Genomic DNA, 20,393 nt, shown 5'->3' on the forward strand with positions numbered 1-20,393 from the left:
CCCATCCCTCCCAAACGTACTAGGCGGGACAGCCCGGGAAACTGAGAGGCTAGACTGCCCCTCCCATGTGGGCGGAGGTTCCTGGCACAAGACGGTCTCCGCGGCCTGCGGGGAGGGCTTTATTGCTACCCTCCTGCCCCCTCACAAATGGCTTTCCCAGTTCTTCCTGGCTTCAGGGGCCTTCCTCCGGAAGGAAATCTCCTTAGTTCCAGTGAAAGTTCTCGGGCCGCTGAAATTATCGACTCCTTAGGCCCCTCCTCACCTTCGCCGCACAGCCCCTTCCCCTCCCGGTGCCCACAGTGGAGCCAGGCTGCCCCGGAAGGATCTGACCGGCAATTTCCTAGAATTGTGCTTCTGGAGCTCCTCAGTCGTCCACTCCCTGCCCCTCTTCCCCACCTCATTTAAGACTCCTCTCCCCAGAGCCCAACTCCCCGTAGCTGTCCCAGCTCCACCCTGATCTAACTTCCTAGGCCTCACAGCTCTCTTTATCATAGCCAGTCTCTTCAGGGGCTGTCTACTACCCTTGTGGGGGGGACCTGGGGCACGGGAGGCTACAGGGCCACCAGGGCCCATCAGGAAGTTCAGTAGCTGTGGTTGACAGGACAGCCACTCTTGGTTAGGCCTTCCCACTGCTGTTCATCCGTGGCTTGGCTGGTGAGAGGACTGAACCATGTCTGCTCCCTCTCCCAATAAATTGAGCCTGACTGGGGCAAAAAGGGTGGGTGGGAAGCACAAAACAAGAAGAGTCACTGGACAAGAGGGGAGCAATTTGTCTTTTCTTCATCCCGAACTGCCAGCTGTGTACCACGGAGTAGTGCCACGCCAGACCTCCAAGCTCCCAGTGGCCAGCCTACGTCCAGGTCCTACAGGATGGACTCCAGGAAGAGGCCTGGGAGGTCAGGGTAGAGGCCTGCCTGCGCTTGATGGATGGTCCTGAAGAAATGTCTGGCACTTTCCTCCCCCGTGGGGGCGGTGGAGCTGCAGCCACCTCTCCCCCGCATTCCTGCCTGCCTGCCTCGGAAGGAGGGGGTGAGGGGTGGGTCCAGCAAGGAAACCAGGGCTCCTGGCCCAGCTGAAAGGCATTTTGCAAACTATGACTCACATTTGTCTACACTGACATGGGGAATGGAGGAGCAGGTGGACAATCCCTAAATTTCACCTGGGTTGAAAGGCATCCATATGTTCCCACCCGACTCCCACTTCCTCCCCAGCTCCCAGGACTCTCCATTCAGTCCATATTAATTATCTGATTCCTACTGTATGCCAGCCATTGAGTAACATAACAGTTCTCAAGGTGTGGTCCACAAATCCTGGGAGTCCCCAATATTTTTTCAGGGCATAGATGAGGTCAAACGATTTTCATAATAATTCTAATACGTTATTTGCCCTTTTGACAGAGTTGACACATTGCATGGAAGTGCAAAAGCAATGGGGGCAAAACTGCTGTAGCTTTACATAAATCAAGGCAGTGGCACCCAATTAGTATTGCATGCATTCTTCACCACTGCACATTGGAAAGGCTAGTTTCACATAAAAATGTTCTTGATAAAGCAGTCAAAAATTATTAACATGTAATGGGTTTATTATTGTTATCTTATATGAGTTAATAAATAAGGATTTGTGGCCGGGCGCAGTGGCTCACGCTTGTAATCCCAGCACTTTGGGAGGCCGAGGCAGGCGGATCATGAGGTCAGGAGATCGAGTCCATCCTGGCTAACACGGTGAAACCCCATCTCTACTAAAAATACAAAAAATTAGCTGGGCGTGGTGGCGTGCACCTGTAGTCCCAGCTGCTGGGGAGGCTGAGGCAGGAGAATGACGTGAACCTGGGAGGTAGAGCTTGCAGTGAGCCAAGATCACGCCACTGCACTCCAGCCTGGGTGACAGAGCAAGACTCCATCTCAAAAACCAAAAATAAATAAATAAAAAATAAATAAGGATTTGTTTTAATATCTACTATGGCAAATATCAATAGATAGTCACATAAACAAAAGCTCTTTAGGTCCTTAATACTTTTTTTTTTTTTTTTTGAGGTTGAGTTTCACTCATTTTGCCCAGACTGGACTGCAATGGCACGATTTCGGCTCACTGCAACCTCTGCCTCTCGGGTTCAAGCAATTCTCCTGCCTCAGCCTCCCGAGTAGCTGGGATTACAGGCGACCACCACCATGCCCAGCTAATTATTGTATTATTATTATTTTTTTTTGAGACAGAGTTTCGTTCTTGTTGCCCAGGCTGGAATGCAATGGCGCGATCTCGGCTTACCACAACCTCTGCCTCCCAGGTTCAAGCGATTCTCCTGCCTCAGCCTCCTGAGTAGCTCAGACTACAGGCACGGGCCACCATATCCAGCTAATTTTTCTATTTTTAGTAGAGACAGGGTTTCCTTATATTGGCCAGGATGGTCTCGAACTCCTGATCTCGTGATCCACCCGCCTCGGCCTCCCAAAGTACTGGGATTACAGGTGTGAGCCACTGCGTCCGGCAACTAATTTTGTATTTTTAGTAGAGACTGGGTTTCTCCATGTTGGTCAGACTGGTCTCAAACTCCTGATCTCATGTGATTTGCCCGCCTCAGCCTCCCAAAGTACTGAGATTACAGGCGTGAGTCACCGTGCCTGGTGTTTTTTTTGTTTTTTTTTGAGACAGAGTCTCCCTCTTTTGCCCAGGCTAGAGTGCGGTAGTGCCATCTTAGCTCACTTCAACCTCTGCCTCCTGGGTTCAAGAGATTCTCCTGCCTCAGCCTCCCGAGTAGCTGGGATTACAGGCACATGCCACCACACCCAGCTAATTTTTGTATTTTTAGTACAGATGGGGTTTCACCATGTTGGCCAGGCTGGTTTTGAACTCCTGATCTCAGGTGGTCCATCCGCCTCAGCCTCCCAAAGTGCTGGGATTACAGGCATGAGCCACTGTGCCCGGCCAATAATAATAATTCTTAAGGGTGTAAATGGGTCCTTAAACCAGTTTCAGCACTGCTGGGCAATTCATAGGCTGTTACTACTCTCAGAGCCTGCATTCCCAGCTTAAGAATCGAGTCTTTTTTTACTTCTTCTTCTAGGCCCTTGTAGAACAAGAAGCGAGAGTCTTATTTGAAGTAGAGAGTGGAGAACTGACTGTTTTCTGGCAACCCTCTCTCCCTCAAGAAGAGACACTGTCACTGGAATAAAGATTTTAATTGTCTCTGCTCACAGTAGAAGCAAGGCATACAGGCCCCCAACCCTTCTGCGCCACCCCTCTTCTCCCCTGTGCACTGTGTCTATGGCTGCGTGGAGGGGGTCGGGGAATCAGGTATTGTGGGCCAGGCCCAGATGTGGGCTCCCCTGCCCTCACTTCACCTAGTCTCTTTTCTTGTTCCCCTTCAGGTGACTATTTCTCCTCCCAATAAGTCACAGGGTAGCAAGGCTGAGGGAGGAGAGCATGGGGAGGGGAGGGGAGCAGGAATCCACAGCCCAGCCCGGCCTGAGTCCAGGTGGAGAGCAGGTGCATGTGCCTGTGTGTGTGTCCCTGTGCATGGCCGTGGGCTTGGCTCAGCCTGTAAGCGCTGAGATCCCCCCATGCCAGTCCCCTCTCAGAGGTCCTATCTGGTGTCTTCACTGGGGTCAGCACACCTGAGCTATTCAAACGACTTCCATCCTTTGGTGATGGGGCTGCTGTGGGCGAGGCTGAGGCCTGGCACCTCTGTGGCTTCTGGCACAGGGTAGGGAGGTGTGGAGGGATAGGAGAGGAGGCAGGTCAGCCTCGGGTGCTACTCCCCCGCTCCCCCAGGAGCCAGTAGGTCCGAACCTTGCCTTTGCCCTGGAGGGAAAAAGAAGAGGATGGGCTGGTGAGTGGCACATGCCCTTTCCCCAGTCAGATGAGAGGCTTAGGGATGGGAGTGGTGTTGGCTGCTTGAGAAGGGTAACTCCTTCTAGGACCCCAAAAGGTGGGGAGGACAGAGGCTTCCCCCTCTACCTTCATTTCTACATCTCCTCGAAGCTCCAGCTCGAAACCACCAAACTCCTCCAGGACAGCCTTGGTCTCAGAAGACAAGTGGATCTTCAGGGCTGGGTAGGACAGGGGAGAATGGAAGGTGACCGATGTGAGACAGGAGAGCAGGAAAGTAGAGGCAAAAGAGACCAGGGACTGTGGGGGTGGACAGGTACCCTCTCTCCCTCTTTTCCCTCTCTAGCTCAGAGCGGCCCCACTCCCTGCATGTAGTGCGTGACATTAGCCTCTCACTTAGAACTCTGGAGCTGTGTAATCCAATACAGTAGCCACTAATCACGTGTGCCTGTTTCAACTTAAATTAATTTAAACTAAATACAGTTAAAAATTCAGGCTGGGTGCTGTGGCTTACACCTGTAATCCCAGCACTTTGGGAGGCTGAGGCAGGAGGATCACTTGAGGCCAGGAGTTCAAGACCAGCCTGGCCAATATGGCGAAACCCCATCTCTACTAAAAATACAAAAATTAGGCCGGGCGCGGTGGCTCAAGCCTGTAATCCCAGCACTTTGGGAGGCCGAGATGGGCGGATCACGAGGTCAGGAGATCGAGACCATCCTGGCTAACACGGAACCCCGTCTCTACTAAAAAATACAAAACACTAGCCGGGCGAGGTGGTGGGCGCCTGTAGTCCCAGCTACTTGGGAGGCTGAGGCAGGAGAATGGCGTGAACCCGGGAGGCGGAGCTTGCAGTGAGCTGAGATCCGGCCACTGCACTCCAGCCTGGGCGACAGAGTGAGACTCCATCTCAAAAAAAAAAAAAAAAAATTAGCTGAGTGTGGTGGCTCACACCTGTAATTCCAGCTACTCAGGAGGCTGAGGCAGGAGAATCACTGGAACCTGGGAGGTGGAGGTTGCAGTGAGCCGAGATTGCACCACTGCACTCCATCCAGCCTGGGCAACAGAGCGAGACTCTGTCTCCAAAAAAAAAAAAAAAAAAAAAAATCAGGGCCTCATTTGCACCCGTCACATTTCCAGTGATCAGTAGCCACATGTGCCTAGAGGCTACTGCATTGGACAGCACAGAATACAGAGCATTTTCATGACTGCAGAACATCCTGTTGAACAGCACTCTGGAATGTCACTGGGCTCAACACAGCATAGTGCTTAGGAGCTGGCAATTTGGATCCTGCACTGCCTCAGTATGAACCTCAGCTTGGATACTTGCTTGGGTATGTAATATAAATTCTCTCTGCTCCTTTTCCTAATCTGTAAAATGCTGATAGTGTCAGTACCTATCTCAAAACCTTGTTGTGACGATTAAATTCAACATCCATAAAGTATTCAAACAGAATGTGCTACCTAGGAAGCACTATGTAAATTGTTGCTTTCACGATTTAATAAATTATACCCTCATTTTGTGGCCGAGGACCTGAGGTCCAGGGTGATCTGCCCAAGTGGCTGAGGAGGTCAGTGATGGAGTGGGGCCCAATATTGCCACACCCTCTCTTTGACCACTGTCTGAACTCACGTCCTTACTTCTGGGGTTTGCATCAATCACAGCGGCCTTGTTGTGTTTAACAGTTTCTTTCTTTTCTTTTCTTTTCTTTCTTTCTTTTTTTTTTTTTTTTTGAGACAGTCTCTCTCTGTTGCCCAGGGGTGCAATCTCGAATCACTGCAACATCCACCTCCCGGGTTCAAGTGATTCTCATGTCTCAGCCTCCTGAGTAGCTGGGATTACAGGCACACGCCACCACGCCTGGCTAATGTTTTGTATTTTTAGTAGAGACAGGAGGTTCACCATGTTGGCCAGGCTAGTCTCCAATTCCTGGCCTCAAGTGATCTGCCTGCCTTGGCCTCCCAAAGTGCCGGGATTACAAGCGTCGCCGGCACCCAGAATGTTGAACAATTTCTGGCAATGTGCTCCTTGAGGACTGGACCTCAGCAAGGGGCTCTACTCTGACAGCTCCCAAAACAGTGCCCAGGGAATATCTGCCGAACTAGATCCCTCTGGGCTCCCAGAACTGGCTCCCAAGCAGCCTTTCTTTCACCATAAGGTTTAGATGGGGTCCACGTGAATTTCTCAGCTAACTCTGGGTCTGGATCATGTTACTATCCAAGGGCCTGGTATTCAGTAGTCACTCAATAAATGTTTACTGCATTGAATTATGTCGAATACAGTAGGAGGACGGAAGATAAACAGGAGGCAAGAGCAAGGGGCGGGTGGGAGCAAGAATTTATTAGGTGCCTACTGGGTACCAGGGTTTGTGCTAGGCTTCTTGCAATCCTGAGATAGACATCATTTTACAGATAATCAGCTAAGGCTTGGAAAAGTTAAATGACAATTATGTGGTAGACATTTTTTATGGATTTCTCACATAACCCCTGTGAGGTAGATTTTTTCCCCTCATTTTACAGATGAGGAAAACCATGGCTCAGAGAGGTATAGCAAACTGACACACAGCCAGCTGTGGAGCTGAGATTCACAGCCAAGTATGCTGGCTCTGAAGCCATCTTTACCACATCAAAGGTGGAGCAGAGGGTTTTTTCTCAGACAGTTTCACTCTTGTTGCCCAAGCTGGGGTGCATGGTGCCATCTTGGCTTACCGCAACCTCTGCCTCCCGGGTTTAAGCAATTCTCCTGCCTCAGCTTCCCGAGTAACTGGGATTACAGGTGCCTGCCAGCACGCCTGGCTAGTTTTTTGTATTTTTAGTAGAGACAGGATTTCATCATATTGGTCAGGCTGGTCTCGAACCCCCGACCTCAGGTGATCCACCCACCTCGGCCTCCCAAAGTGCTGGGATGACAGGTGTGAGTCACCGCGCCCAGCCCACAGAGGGTCTTAAAATAGGATTCCTGCTGGGAACTCTCCAACACTGGTCTGGAAATACTTTTACATCGTTTGACAAGAGGGGCAGCAGGAACCTGAGTCTCTGATTACAGTCAAGGTGATGAGCCCAGGTTGAACTATTTATATTATGAGAAGGGGAACTTGGGAGGCTAAAGCGCTAGGAGCTGAAACGGGCTGTGCAGGCACAGGCTGCCCCAGGGTGGCATTTCCCTTGGCCACCCTGCCCTCCCCATTCCCTCTAGAAGGGGGCACTGTACCTTCCCCATTAGACTCCATTCTTGAGGCTGTGTTGACTGTATCTCCAAAGAGACAGTAACGGGGCATCTTCAGTCCCACCACTCCAGCACACACGGGTCCTGGGAGGAGCAAGGGAAGGAGCAGAGCCCACCAGCGAGTGAGGGAGGGAGGGGTGTTAAGGGAGGTAGGTGGACAATCCAGGAGAGGCAGGAGGCAGGATCTGAGGTCCCAGCTCTGTGTGTGTGTGTGTGTGTGTGTGTGTGTGTGTGAGATAGATAGAGAGAGAGATGAAAGGGTGAGGGGCTGGGCCAGGGGACAAGTTCCCTTGTGAAGCCTTGGCCTCTGGATGCCCGCCTGCACCTTCAGTGGCTTTACCTGTGTGGATGCCAATGCGCAAGCGCAGCTGCTCCTGCGGCCGGTGGCGGATTCGGAAGGAGCGCACAGCATCCAACAGAGCCAGGGCCATGCGGGCTACCTCGCAGGCGTGCAGCCGCCCGTTCCGCACAGGGAGCCCCGACACCACCATGTAGGCATCGCCAATTGTCTCCACCTGTGGGAGTGGCAAGGGGGTGAAGGACTTGAGGGCTGCAACTGTGCGGCTAGCCACACCGTCACACTGGGTGCAGCATCTGTCATTCTGTACCCTCATCTATCTTTGCTCATCCCCCATCCCACATGGGTTCTCTACCTGTTCCCGGGTCTCCCTGTGTCACTGTCTCCGCCTGTGTCCCCTGGTCTCCTCTCTTAAGACTCCACATCATTCTGCCTACGCCTCATCTTTTTCTGACCTTGTCCATGTCTGTCTGTCCCTTCCCATCCCCACTCCCACCCTCACCTTGTACACATCAAAGTTATCTATGACAGCATCAAAGCAAGTGTACAGGTCATTGAGCAGCGTCACCACCTGGAAGGGAAGAGAAGCTAAGAGAGACAGGAAGTAGGGGACCCCACCTGGGGTCAGGTGGGTAAAGCAGAACCAGAAGGCAGGTCTGGTGGGATCCAGACACTGAACCAGGCCAGCGTGCTTACCTGGCACCTGCAGCTGAACCCCAGCCTACCTGCATGGGCGTGCTCTCTGCCGACAGCGCCGTGAAACCCACAATGTCACTGAAGTAGATGGTAACGCTGTCAAAGGCTTCGGCCTGCACTGTCTCCCCACGCTTCAGCTGCTCAGCCACTGAGCTAAGGGGTCAGGGCAGGTGCAAGATCAGAATGGGGTGTCGGGACAGGGGCTTTGTTTGTGTGGGGGTCCCCAGACTCAGGCACTCACTGAGGCAGGATCTGGTAGAGCAGGGCCTCAGCCTTGCGCTTCTCCTCCAGGTACGCCTGGGTCCGCTCCTCCACCAGTTCCTCCAGATTGTTTGCATACTGCTCCATGCGGGACAGCAAGTTGTCCAGGATGTTGCTGCTGTTCTCTCTGGGGGCAGAGGGTGGCAGTGGGGGTGGTGAGAGAGGAGCAGCACAGCCTACCCGGGAGCGCCCACCCCTAGGCTCTCCCCTGGCTCAGGCTGCAGTGGGGTCTCTAGAGAGGCTCAGGGTTGAGGGCATAGCAGGATACTGGGGAGCAGGGGAAAACAAAAGGAAGAAAGTTCAATTCCTCTCTAAGACCCCAAGGTCAAGTATGAAGCTTCAGACATATGGACATTTTGTTCATCTTTGTTGAACCCAGTGAGTTAGAAGGAGGTAGAGAAGGTGGAGAATGACAAGGGTCAATTGTGGACAAAGTGATGGCCACAGAAGGGTGTGTCTGGAGGAACTGGGCCTGGTGGGCACAATGGGGAACGGAAATCAAGGGCTGGGCCAGGAGCTCCCATGGAGGGCCAAGAGCCTACAGGGCAGGAGGCAGGAGGCCCATCTACTCTACACACTGCTGAGAAGTCTAGAGGCCAGCAAGGGGAGTGGGCAGGAAGGGTGTGGGGTGTCAATGGTGGAGGGAAGGGGTATGAATGGCAGGGGACTGGGGGGACAGCTGAGTCATGCTGTATTTGTGAAGAGGGTCGTGAGGCTGTGGTGGTCTGGAGCAGACCATGTATACGGAGGAGGTGAGTGGTCTTCCTCTGCCACTGCTGGGATAAGCCAGAGCCAGAAGCGTTGGGTAAATGGCGGCTGTGGAGGAGGGACCTGGGGGATCCATGACAAACACCAGGGACCTGTTAAACTTGCGCAACGTCAGGCGGATCTGCTGGAATGGTGGCCTCTCCTGTGGGTCCTCAGCCCAGCACCGCTGCATCAGCAGTCCCAACTCCTCCAGGTGACTCTGCAGGGCCAGGGAGGGCCGGAAGGGGGGCTGCTCACCCCGAGTCACCCGCTCGATGATCTCTGTATTGGGGGGTAGGGGAGCTGAGGGGTGGAGCCACTAGGCCAAGGGCCTAGTGAGAGACTGGGACAACCAGCTGGGATGGCAGGGGAAGTCCAAGACCAAGGCATGGGGGCGGGGGACTGGTCACTGGCAGCAATGGGTCAAAGGGTGGTGACTGAGCCCCATTCCAGAAGGAAGATGTGGTGGTGCTGCCAGGGGACCCTCTCCCTGGGGCTGGGGTTCTTTGAGACTGTGGCTGGGTTTAAGGAAGGCGTGGTCCTCTCACCTTTGGGGCTGAGGTCCAAACCTTCCACATGGAAGACCCCACTCCTCAGGGCAATCTCCTGAAGGATGATCCCAAAGCTGTATATGTCACCAGCCTGGGAGCCCCGCACAGGGGGTGAAGCCATTCGCAGGAGCTCAGGGGCCGTCCACAGCTTTTCTGTGGGTCAGAGGTCGGTGGTCACCGAGTGAGGGAGCCCAAAGCTAAGGGGTGAGGGGGAAACAAGGATGTGGCCGAAACTGATCTGGATGCATCACAGAGTGTTAGAGCTAGAGGAGGCCTTAGAGACCACTTTGTCTGGCTTTCCTTTTCATGGGTGAATGAATTGAGGCTGGAGTCAGGACAAGCATGCCCAGGCCCATCAGAGGCCTTGCATCAGTCTCCCTGCTGGGTGGTGCTGGGGGCAGGTGTTAGGGTTCAAGAGTCGAAGCTCACTGGCATAAAGGGTGTGTCCTTGCTCTGGGTCCAGGTCTCTGAAGCTCTCCAGCCCATAGTCGGTGATCTTGAGCACAAAGCGCCCATCTACCACGCAGTTGGATGACTTGAGGTTCCCATGGGAGCAGATAGCCCCATTGTGTAGAAACAGCATGCCCTGGAAACGTGAGTGGGCAGAGGTCTTGGCCATGAGTGGGACCTACACCCGTGGCCAGGAGAAGCATGCCTGGCCCCTCCCCTACACATCCAGTAGGTGCTTAGGGGCATACCTTGACGATGTCATTGGTGAGCGAGTACCGGAACATCCAGTCCAGGGTGATGCTCTCATTCTCCAGAATGTCCTACTGGGGCAGTAAGAGTCAGACCAATCCCCTGCAGACCCCCCTGGGAGTTGGAGGAGGGTGCAGGGTCCTACTGATGAGAACTGGTAGAACAGGACAAAACTTTGGATTGGCTCTAGTGCCACTGCCCTCCCCCAACTCCCATTTTACACATGGAGCCAGAAAGGTCAGAAAGCGGGTGAGGCATGCCTGGGGTCTTATGGCCAGTCAGGGGCAGAGCCAGGGCTAGAATCCAGGTTTCTTGACACCCCTTGTCCCCCTCACCTGCAGGCTCCCACGGGGACAGTACTCTGTGAGGATGCAGATATTGGGGGGGTCGGTGCAGGCTCCCACAAACCTGGTCAGGTGTTCATTCTGCACATCCCGCATCTGCAAGTGGGACCAGCATCCAGAGCTTGACAGAGACCTCACTCGTCACCAAGCTGCTCATTAGCCTCAGGGACCCTCACTCTTCTTAACTCCTTACTCATTTTCTGCAACCATCACTAGGATCTTCCCTGGTGATTCCCACCCATGTCCTTTAGCCCACCCTCCCCAGAATCTGCTCCTACTCCCTCTGCCTCCTAAGCTCTCTCTCCCCCAGGGACATCACATATGGCCCCTCAAGATTCCTCCAGGTTATCTCCAGTGGTCTCTTCTCCAAGCTTAGGATCCCCCCATCCCACCCACAAAATGAAGGTCCATCCCAGGGCTCCAGTCCCTGCCTCTTTCTTGGGGTACCCTGAGGTCCCTCCATAACTAGTTCTGTTGGCCAGTCTCCCTTGTGTCCCCATGGGCCCCTTCTCCATGCCACTGCCTCACTCCCCACATTACATGCTTCAGTTCAAACAGGACTTTTCGTGTCAGCTCAATGCGTTTACGGTTCACACGTTTCACAGCCACGAGGTTGCCCTGGGCATGGAATGGAGACTGTCACTGTGAAGAGCATGGTCCCATGTCCTGGGAATTCCAGCTGCTCCCGACAGCCCATCCCTGCCCTCAGGACCCTCACTTGTTCCCAATAGCCCACCCCCAGGGCCTCCATCTGCTGCTCCCCACCAGCTTACTCCTTCCCTCAGAACCCCCCACCAGTCCTCCATCAGAGTACACTCCTGCCCCAGTCCCAAGGCCCAGTGATCTTTCCCCAGGCCCACCTTATAATATGCTGTCTTGGCAAAGACTTGGAACTGGCCCTCTGTGGTTAGCAGGGAGCCATAATTGGAGCCTCTCTGAAAGGAGGGAGAGCAGGAGGAATGGTCAACTGGTGGGCCCAGTCTGCATCCTGATTGCTTGTGCTCTGGTCTTTATTACCCTGCCTTATCCTGCCTTATCTTTGTGCTCTTTTTGATGTTGGGTTTTTTTTTGAGATGTAGTATCGCTGTGTCGTCCAGGCTGAAGTGCAGCAGCGCTATCCTAGCTCACTGCCGCCTCAGACTCTTGGACTCAGATGATCCTTTCACCTCAGCCTACAGAGTAGCTGGGACTACAGGCATGTGCCACCATGCCTGGCTAATCTTTGTATTATTTGTAGAGATGATGTCTTGCTATGTTGCCCAGGCTGGTCTTGAACTCCCAGGCACAAGCAATCCTCCTGCCTCGGTCTCCCAATGTGCTGGGATTACAGATGTAAGCCACCGTGCCTGGCCCGCCCTGCTTTATGTTCCACATCATAAAATCTCCTCATTTCCTTTTTTTTTTTTTTTTTTTTTTGAGACGGAGTCTCACTCTGCTGCCTGGGCTGGAGTGCAGTGGCCGGATTTCAGCTCACTGCAAGCTCCGCCTCCCGGGTTCATGCCATTCTCCAGCCTCAGTCTCCCAAGTAGCTGGGACTACAGGCGCCCGCCACCTCGCCAGGCTAGTTTTTTGTATTTTTTTAGTAGAGACGGGGTTTCACCATGTTAGCCAGGATGGTCTTGATCTCCTGACCTCGTGATCCACCCGTCTCGGCCTCCCAAAGTGCTGGGATTACAGGCTTGAGCCACCGCGCCCGGCCGCTTTTTTTTTTTTTTAAATGTGTTTTCACAGGTACTGTCTCCTCTGACCTTTAAAAGAGCCCTGTGAGGGAGGCTCTGCAGCTGTAATCATCATCTGAAACAGTCTCGGAGAGGGACTATGAGTCGCTCAAGGTCACACAGCAAGTGAAAGCAGAGCTGGGACTAGAATCCTGCTCCCTTCCCTACCCCTCAGGCACTGCCCCTTGTACCTAGCTCTCCTTTATTGCCCCCCAACACAAACACTAGCGTTCTTACCCCGCTCAGGGTCAGCCGGCTGCCTGCACTCCGCAGGTGCCTCTCAAGGCTACTGGGCTCAACGTCCTCCCAGCGCACCCGCCACAGCTCCGAGGCCAGTTCCTTCTCCAGCTGCATCTTCCTGGGGTACGAAGGTTGTATCTGAGCCCGTGGCTGAGCCCCTGACCCAGGGCAGGGTGCTCAGCAGCCCCTCCTCAGAGCCGTGGGACCACACCATGATGCGTGGTCAGAGATGGAGGGGGAATTATGTACTCTGGACCGAGAATCAGGATGGCTGGGGGAAATTCTGCCTCACTGGGGACCTTGGGGGAATCACCTCAATGTCCTTATTTGGGAATGAGGCCTCAATATCTATTTCATTCTTAACTATTATAAGAATGAAAAGAAAGTGTGTGTGAGGCCAGGTGCGGTGGCTCATGCCTGTAATCCCAACACTTTGGGAGGCCGAGGCGGGCAGATCATGAGGTCAAGAGATCGAAACTATCCTGGCCAACATGGTGAAACTCTGTCTCTACTAAAAATACAAAAATTAGCTGAGCGTGGTGGCATGCACCTGCAGTCCCAGCTACATGGGAGGCTGAGGCAGGAGAATCGCTTGAACCTGGGAGGCGGAGGTTGCAGTGAGTCGAGATCATGCCACTGCACTCCAGTCTGGCGACAGAGCGAGACTCCATCTCAAAAAAAAAAAAAAAAAGAAAAAGAAAAAGAAAAAAGAAATAGTATACGTGGAAGTGCTTGGCATATATTTTATGTTCAACCAGCAGTGATTTTCTCCCCTCCTTCTTTGCTTTCGTATATCATTAACTCCTCCTGTACTTCATTTTAGCCTCCACTGAACGGCAGGAACAGGGCTCATTTAGCTCCCCCTCCACTCTAGGTTGGGCACCTGGCACACACCAGGGCTCACCACCCTTCTCAACTAACATGGGCATGATCCCAAGGTTCAGAACATTGCTTCCCATCTGGCCTGCAAGAGTAGCAAGGGAAACCAGTCTACGCCCCTATGATGTCACGCATCAACTTCTCTGCTTCTTGGATCTCTCTGACTCTCCTTGGCCATTCCTATCCTTGTCTCCTCCTCTCGCCTGCCATTCCCTTCTCTTTCTCTCTCCTCTGGCTTTTAAGCCTCCTTTCTTCCTCATCTCCCTTAGTTTTCCCCTGCTGTCCGTTCACCCCTGCCCCCTTCCCTCTGGGTCCCCACCACCTCCTCTGCTATTGGTTCTCCGGGTCCTCCAGCCTCACTCAGCCCCCCACATCACAGCTCACCTGTATATGAAGAAGGAGACAATCAGAATGCTGAGCAGGGAGAGGCTGCCCACCAAAGCCAGCACCTCCAGGGTAGAAAGGTGATCTGCAGGAGAGAGTCCATATTGCAGCAAGAGAGATTTGGGTTAGACAGCAGGAGGAAGAACTTTCTAATAGTCCATCAGTGAACTGGGATGATGGATGAAGGGGAGAAAAAGGCAGGAATCATTCTCCAGGAAGCTCTCAGCGTGGGACAGGAGCACCTACTCAACTGTGCTTAGGGGAAGGATGCAGCATCTCCAGGATGGAGGCCTGGAAGGCAAGGGGCAGTCACCTTGGTTGCATGCTGGGTCTTCGTTGTCAAAGCCACATTTGGGGATGTCAGGAGGAGGGTACCCCAGGGGCCAGTTCAGTTTGCGCCCTGACACAGCCACCAGCTCTTGGGAAGTCCCATTGTAGTTCAGTACAACCTAAGGGAGAGCAGGAGTGGTGGCTAGGCCAGGGCCTGTGGGGAAGGCCTGCTGTGCAGTGCAGCAGTCTCACCTCCCACCTACCCCAGCTCTGCTTCCAGAGCCTATATGTATCTGGGTTGTCACCTGCTTACCAAGCCCCTGCTGCAACTGGATACAGGACCTCATACCACACACATATTATTCAAGTGGAAACACCTGAAAACTATCAAGGGATTTATAAAGAAAACTCCATTTAGAACCCGATGTCTACACCCAGGGGGTTTATAATCTTGGTTGAAGCACCAACCAAGCACTGATTTTTCTCTACCTATTTTCTTGGTAGAAAACAGAAGGTAGTGTCCACCTCAGCCTACATTCCCAGGCCCAGTCCATGTGCCCCTCTTCCAGGAGGCCTTCTCTGGATGACCTGTCCCTTGCCACCATTGGCCTCAGCACCTTCCTGTCTCCACTCAATTGCAGAGTTATGTAATGTGCGTCCTTCACCACCCTGTCTCTGCTGGGAGGTGGTCCTGCTGCCTCCTTTCGGGGCTCCCCAAGGGCAGGGTTGTGCTCCTTCCTCAGGCATGGGGCTCCCCAAGTGTGATGCCTGTGGGTCCCTATCATTCTGGTGGCTTCCCCAGACTGGAGCTGGGTCTGTTTTATCCAGGGCTCTCGTAAGTGTCCAGGCACGGTAGAATGGCTACAGGATAAACAGGTGCCCTGGCAGGGCTGTGGGGAGGGAAGTGGGAGGGTGAGATGTCATTTGGAATTGGCACTGACTTCTGGGTGCACAAACTTACCCTGAAGGCACCAGTCTTGGGATCCATATCCCAGAGGGAGAAGTCTGTTTCCCGATCGCCACTGCTATCAATTTTTAGGTATCCTGTCACACCTGAGGACATGGGGGAAGACGATTATGTTTGAGAGAATGGAAGTTCAGGGGTGCCCCACTTCATCTCTTCATCCTCTAATCTTTTTTGTCTTGCCTTCCAAACATATATGTATACAGAATGATAGTAAATGGTAAAAGGGCTGGGCACTGTGGCTCACACTTGTAATCCCAGCACTTTGGGAGGCTGAGGTGGGCAGATCACCTGAGGTCAGGGGCTCAAGACCAGCCTGACCAACGTGGTGAAACCCTGTCTCTACTAAAAAAAGAAAAAAGAAAAAAAAAATTAGACAGGCATTGGGGGAGGGCACCTGTAATCCCAGCTACTCAAGAGGCTGAGGCAGGAGAATCGCTTGAACCTGGGAGGTGGAGGTTGAAGCGAGCTGAGATCGCACCACTGCCCTCCAGTCTTGGGGACAGAGTAAGACTCCATCTCAAAAAAAAAAAAAAAAAAAAAAAAAGTAAAAGAATTCAGTGCCCAGCAGGGATGATTGAGATTGGACACTTAGTAGGACTTCTGAGGGATGGGCCTGAATAAAAGCTGTGGAGGAAAAGGCTGGTGTGCATAGGTAACTGTGCTGCAGGGCAATAGGCTTCTCATGGCTTTACACTGGGCACCTGGGATTCATCCCCCAAGGCAGCCCATTCCAACCACCTCCAGGCCCTGACCTTGAAAGCTTCGGTTCCACATCCGCTGAGTGATGTTCTCCCCATCAGTAACAGTTCCCCCATGTGCCAGAGTCTCCGTCACTGCCTGGATATAGAGCAGGAGCCCATCGTGGAAGGATGCTGGGATGGTGTTCACCTGTAGGGGCAAACAGAGGTTGGCTGGGGTGGGTGTATGAAGGGTATGGAGGTGGGAGCTGTGGGGAAGGGAACGAGAGGCACTGGGATTTTGGAAGAGGATGGGAGAAAATAACACCGCTACATCACAGGGAGATTTTACTATTTAAATGATGTCTTTGGATTAGCATCACGTCCTGAATCCTGCTAGGTAGACAGGGCATGATGTATCGTCTCCATATTACTGATGATGACCTGAGTTTCAGAGGCTGAACTTGCCAGTGTCCTCCTCCATCATCTCGAGAGACATGGAACAATGGGAAGGGAGGGAAGGGGAGAACTGGGAATAGGGAAGGATGGAGGCTGGCAGAGGGTCATGGAGTGGGGGCTGGAGGTCCACGCTGGAGGGTCCCGGGACCCCTTCTTACCAGGCCATCCTCCATGGTGAAGTTGAACTGCTCACGAGCCAGGTGTTTTAGCTGCTTCAGGAATTCCAAGTACTCGGGATTATCTGGCTCTTTATATGTAATGATTTTGGCAGCCTGAGGAAGGTGTCAGTGGAGGGCAGAGAGTTGGGAGCTGACTCTATCCCCTCAGTACTGTGGGGCCCCAACAGTCGGGAGCCCACCTCCCAGAGCTGCATCTCTGCTTAGCTCAAGGTCAAACTGGACCCTATGCCCTGCATGAAGTGATGCCCACTCCAAAGCAGAGGATCCAATGGGATGGCTTCTCCAAGTCCTGTCCAAGCTGTGGGACTTTATCCTCCTCCCGCCTCAAGCCATGTTCTTATATTTTTAGCCTGCTGGTGCCAAAGCGCCCCTGTGCAGTCCCCTGCCCTTCATTGCTTAATTCCCAGTGAGCATCACCAACCTCTTCTGTTCTGTGAGTTACCAGGAGTGCATAAAGAAACAAACAGACAAAAACTTCTTTTCTGGAATTCTTTCAGACGCTGAGGGACACAGTGCCCAGAAATTATGTGCCACAAGCTGAGACAGCCTGGGCTTCAAACCTAGGTACTCACTTGAAAGGCCTGGCGGGCACTGACATCCTGTCCATCCCCTCTCTCCCAGGGCCTGCGGGGAGCAGGGCCCTGTCCACCTTGCAGGCTTTGCCCAAAGATATCCAGGTGGAAGAAAACGTAGTCCTCCCCACACAAGCCAGCTTCCAGGGCCAGGAGCATCAGGGTTCTGAAGGCGTCAGGGGAGCTGCAGATGTAGATAACTGGAGAAAAAGACGGGGAGTCAGAGGGAGAAGCCTAGGTACTGCGGGAGAGACAGGAGTAGGAAAGCTGGGGCATCCAGGGTAGGAAGTTTAGAGATAGGGGGCAGGAGAGACCCGGTGAGAGTTAAGCGGTAACTCCCGGCTCAGCCTAGGCCACAGCAGGAGATAGACGAAGGGTGGAAGGAGAGGCGGGGCGTGGGGGGCGGGGGGGGCGGGGAGGAAAGAGGGGAGGAGGGGGCGGAAGCGAGGAAGGAACAGGTAGGGAGAGCGGGATAGTGGAGCTGAAGGTGGAGAAGGGTGGGGCCAGGAGGGCGAGAAGAGTGAGGGAGGGGGAGAAGAGAGGGGATAAGGAGCAATGGGAGGAGAGGATGAAAGAGGGGAGAAGGCTATAGGGAAGAGAGAAAATGCAGGAGGAAAAAAGGGACCGGAACCGAGCTGTACTAGGGTGGGAGGGAGTGAGTGGGGGTCGGCGAGGTGAGAGGATAGAGATGTGGTGAGGGTGGCGGAAGAAGAGAGGGAAATAGAAACTCAGCTGTACAAAGGACCGTGGAGCTGAGAGTGGAATGAAGAACGGCGAGGAGAAAGAAGAGTACCCCCAGACAAGAGAGGAAGTCCCGATGCCTCCGGCCGGTCAGAGGGGAAGCCCTGCAGCTAAGCTGCGGGACGGGGTGTGCCAGCGTCTCACCTCGGCCTTTGCGCGGCATGGTCCGCAGCAGCCTGGTGTAGTGGCTGAGGTCGTCCTCGGCGAACTCTAGGTGGTCCACCGTAATATTGAGGCGGTCGCGGACCCGCATGAACAGCCCCTCCACGAGGAAGAAGCAGTGTTCTTCGTCACCCGGCCGGTAAGCGTAGAGCATGAGCGCTTGGCGCTCCCAGCCCAGCCGTCGGTGCAGCGCCGCCACGAAGTCCCCCAGCTTGGCGTAGCTGGGCCCCGCGCGGGTGGTCAGCGCATACTCGTCCTTGACACCGAAGCCCAGCGCCGGGGCGCCGGCAGTCAGCAGCGGGACCCGCCAGTGCGCGGTGAAGCGCCCCACCGGGGCGGCGGCGTACACGCAGCCCGGGCCCAGGAACGCGGCGGGGTTGTGCTCCCACTTGAGGTCCACCGCGGCCAGGGGCGCTGCGGTGTCGGAGCAGACGCCCAGCGCGTTCTCGCTGCTACCCAGCACCGTGCGGACCGTCCAGCCCGGCAGCAAGTCGGGGCGCGCCTTCACCCGGGCCAGGGCCAGCTCCACGGCGGGTCCCACGCGCGCCCACGACCATGGGTACGAGGTATTGGCCAGCGGCAGTACCACGGCTACCGTCAGGTTGCCCGCGTGGCTGCCCCGGAGCAGCAGCAGCAGCGGCGGCAGCAGCAGGAGCAGGAGCAGGCGCAGGCGGGAGCCGGCGGGGCGCCGGGGCCCCGGCATGGTCTCAGCGGGCACCGCAGCGGGCGAGCGCTCCCACCATGGCCTTCTCGGTCCCCACCGGCTCAGCGGCCGGTCCCAGGCATCAGGCGCGTCCCTATGGGAAGGAGCAGGAGCGGGAAGGGGGCGCTCACCCCGGGGCTCGAGGCCCCCTGTAGCTGCGACGGTCTGGGCCGAGAGCGCAAGGGGCGCGACGGAGGGAGGCGCGCAGGGCGCCGCAGAGCAGGTGGGTGCCAGGAGAACGTCGGACCGGAGAGGACCCGAGTGTGAACAACTGGGCGTGTGCGTGCGTGTTAGAGAGAGAGAGTGAGAGAGAGAGAGAAAGGGTGCGAGCGAGCGCTTCGTGAAGAAGGATGGGAGAGGGCGCGCAAGGGAGGAAAGAGGAGTGTGTGTTTGTAGCGTGCGTGTGCGCCTGCCCCAGGGAGTGTGCCAGAAGGGGCGTCCGGCCGGCCCAAGTCTCCAGCTATCCGGAGGGAACCGTGGAGGACCCGAGCCAAGCTCCGAACCCTCCCTCCCAGCCGCTTCCCCTCCCAGACTCAGTGACTGAAGAGCCAATCCTGGATCTTTAACTCCTTCCTCCCCGCCGCACAGCCCGCGCGCTTCCCGGTGGACCATCTTCCCGGGTCTCGGCCGCCCCACGCCTACCTCCTTGGAGGACAGGACCTTCTGAAGGCGCGCCGTCGCCGGAATGGAAAGGAGGGCTGAACGGAGGGTGTGTGTGGAAGCAACCGGGGCCCGCTTGCGCCCCACCTTTTCCCTCACCCCACCTTTTCCCTCACCCCACCTTTTCCCTCGCCCCCTACCTGGTCTTATGGGGGAAGAGTGAAAGGTGTGCTGGTTTGGGATCCTGGCAGGAAACTGTGTGAGTGCGTGGATGTGTGTGTTTGGGAGTGGGGTGACGGGTTTCTGGAAAGTCTGTTAAAGTTGAAGGCGAGCCCAGAGTGCTTGTTACCCAGTCCTTCTATGATCCCCCTCTCTTTCCCTCCGTGCCACCTTCCAGATTGTGCAGATTAGCTGTGAAAAATAATCTGGTGTCAGGGCGGAATTAAATCTTTAGCGCCCAAATTGTAGGAAGATGGGGAGAGTGGGTAGGTGGCTGGGAGGGAAGAAGTTCACACCTCAGGGCCGCCCCAAGAAAATGACTGTTTTGTGTTGAGGGTTGTTAAAATGAAGGCTATGGAAGATGTTGTTGGAAATGACCATTGAAGGCGTTAAGTTGCGGGAGTGGGTTTTGGAGCACTTGACAGCTGGGCCCCCGGTGCAGACTGCTGTGGAATCAGTGTGCCCTCTAATGGTTATCAGGGGTCATTGACGGCATTGCAGCGCCAACCTCTCCAACGCTGCGCCTAAGCAGGACATGTAAGATCACCAAACTTGAGGTCAGCAAATATTTCCAGAGAACCCTTGGTGCGTCAAGCACGCACTAGGTGCCGAGGGCTTAAAGATGAATATATATAGTCCGTGCCTTTGAGGAACTCTATTTGGGACGAATAACCGTAATGCAACATGCATTAAGCACTACACGGGAGACATGGATAAACTGCTAAAGGACTCAGTGAGGGCTATTCATTCTGCTTGGATTGGGGCCAGAAAATCTCCAAAGAGAAATAATTCAAGAGGACAGAAGGATGAGAAAGGTATTCTGTGTAGACAGAGCAGAATTTTGAAGTATATTTCCTATATATGGAATTTTAGGAGACTTGAATATTCTTATTATCTGGAGCAAATTGTGGTCGATAGGCCAACTTGAGATGGTAGGCATGCTTTGGTTTGCATTCTCTCTGTGTATATTGTTTTTAAT

The 20,393-nt window shown here is 54.3% G+C and overlaps 1 protein-coding gene across 6 annotated transcripts; it reads right to left on the minus strand.

Moving 5' to 3' along the window:
• Positions 1 to 3,157: 3,157 nt before the first annotated feature.
• On the minus strand, positions 3,158 to 19,735 carry NPR1 (natriuretic peptide receptor 1). 6 transcript variants are annotated; one of them, XM_077945580.1, is made up of 24 exons: positions 19,396 to 19,735; positions 19,238 to 19,293; positions 17,875 to 18,689; positions 16,990 to 17,189; positions 16,397 to 16,510; positions 15,855 to 15,990; positions 15,097 to 15,188; positions 14,179 to 14,314; positions 13,866 to 13,950; positions 12,600 to 12,720; positions 11,505 to 11,579; positions 11,185 to 11,262; positions 10,636 to 10,740; positions 10,300 to 10,371; positions 10,031 to 10,187; positions 9,599 to 9,754; positions 9,164 to 9,332; positions 8,284 to 8,430; positions 8,072 to 8,195; positions 7,849 to 7,917; positions 7,389 to 7,563; positions 7,034 to 7,132; positions 3,955 to 4,046; positions 3,158 to 3,798 (listed from the first exon to the last, which is right to left on the minus strand). In XM_077945580.1, exons 3-24 carry the CDS (start codon positions 18,593 to 18,595, stop codon positions 3,736 to 3,738), a joined length of 3,186 nt encoding a protein of 1,061 aa, XP_077801706.1. In that variant the 5' UTR covers positions 18,596 to 18,689; positions 19,238 to 19,293; positions 19,396 to 19,735; the 3' UTR covers positions 3,158 to 3,735. The 6 variants fall into 6 exon arrangements, with proteins under 6 accessions (XP_077801706.1, XP_077801703.1, XP_077801708.1 ...); XM_077945577.1 differs by having other exon boundaries at positions 19,238 to 19,606; XM_077945582.1 differs by lacking the exon at positions 11,185 to 11,262 and having other exon boundaries at positions 19,238 to 19,489.
• Between the last annotated feature and the right edge of the window lie 658 nt (positions 19,736 to 20,393).

This window comes from Macaca mulatta, chromosome 1 (assembly GCF_049350105.2).
Source record: "Macaca mulatta isolate MMU2019108-1 chromosome 1, T2T-MMU8v2.0, whole genome shotgun sequence".
NCBI classification, from domain to species: Eukaryota; Metazoa; Chordata; class Mammalia; order Primates; family Cercopithecidae; genus Macaca; species Macaca mulatta.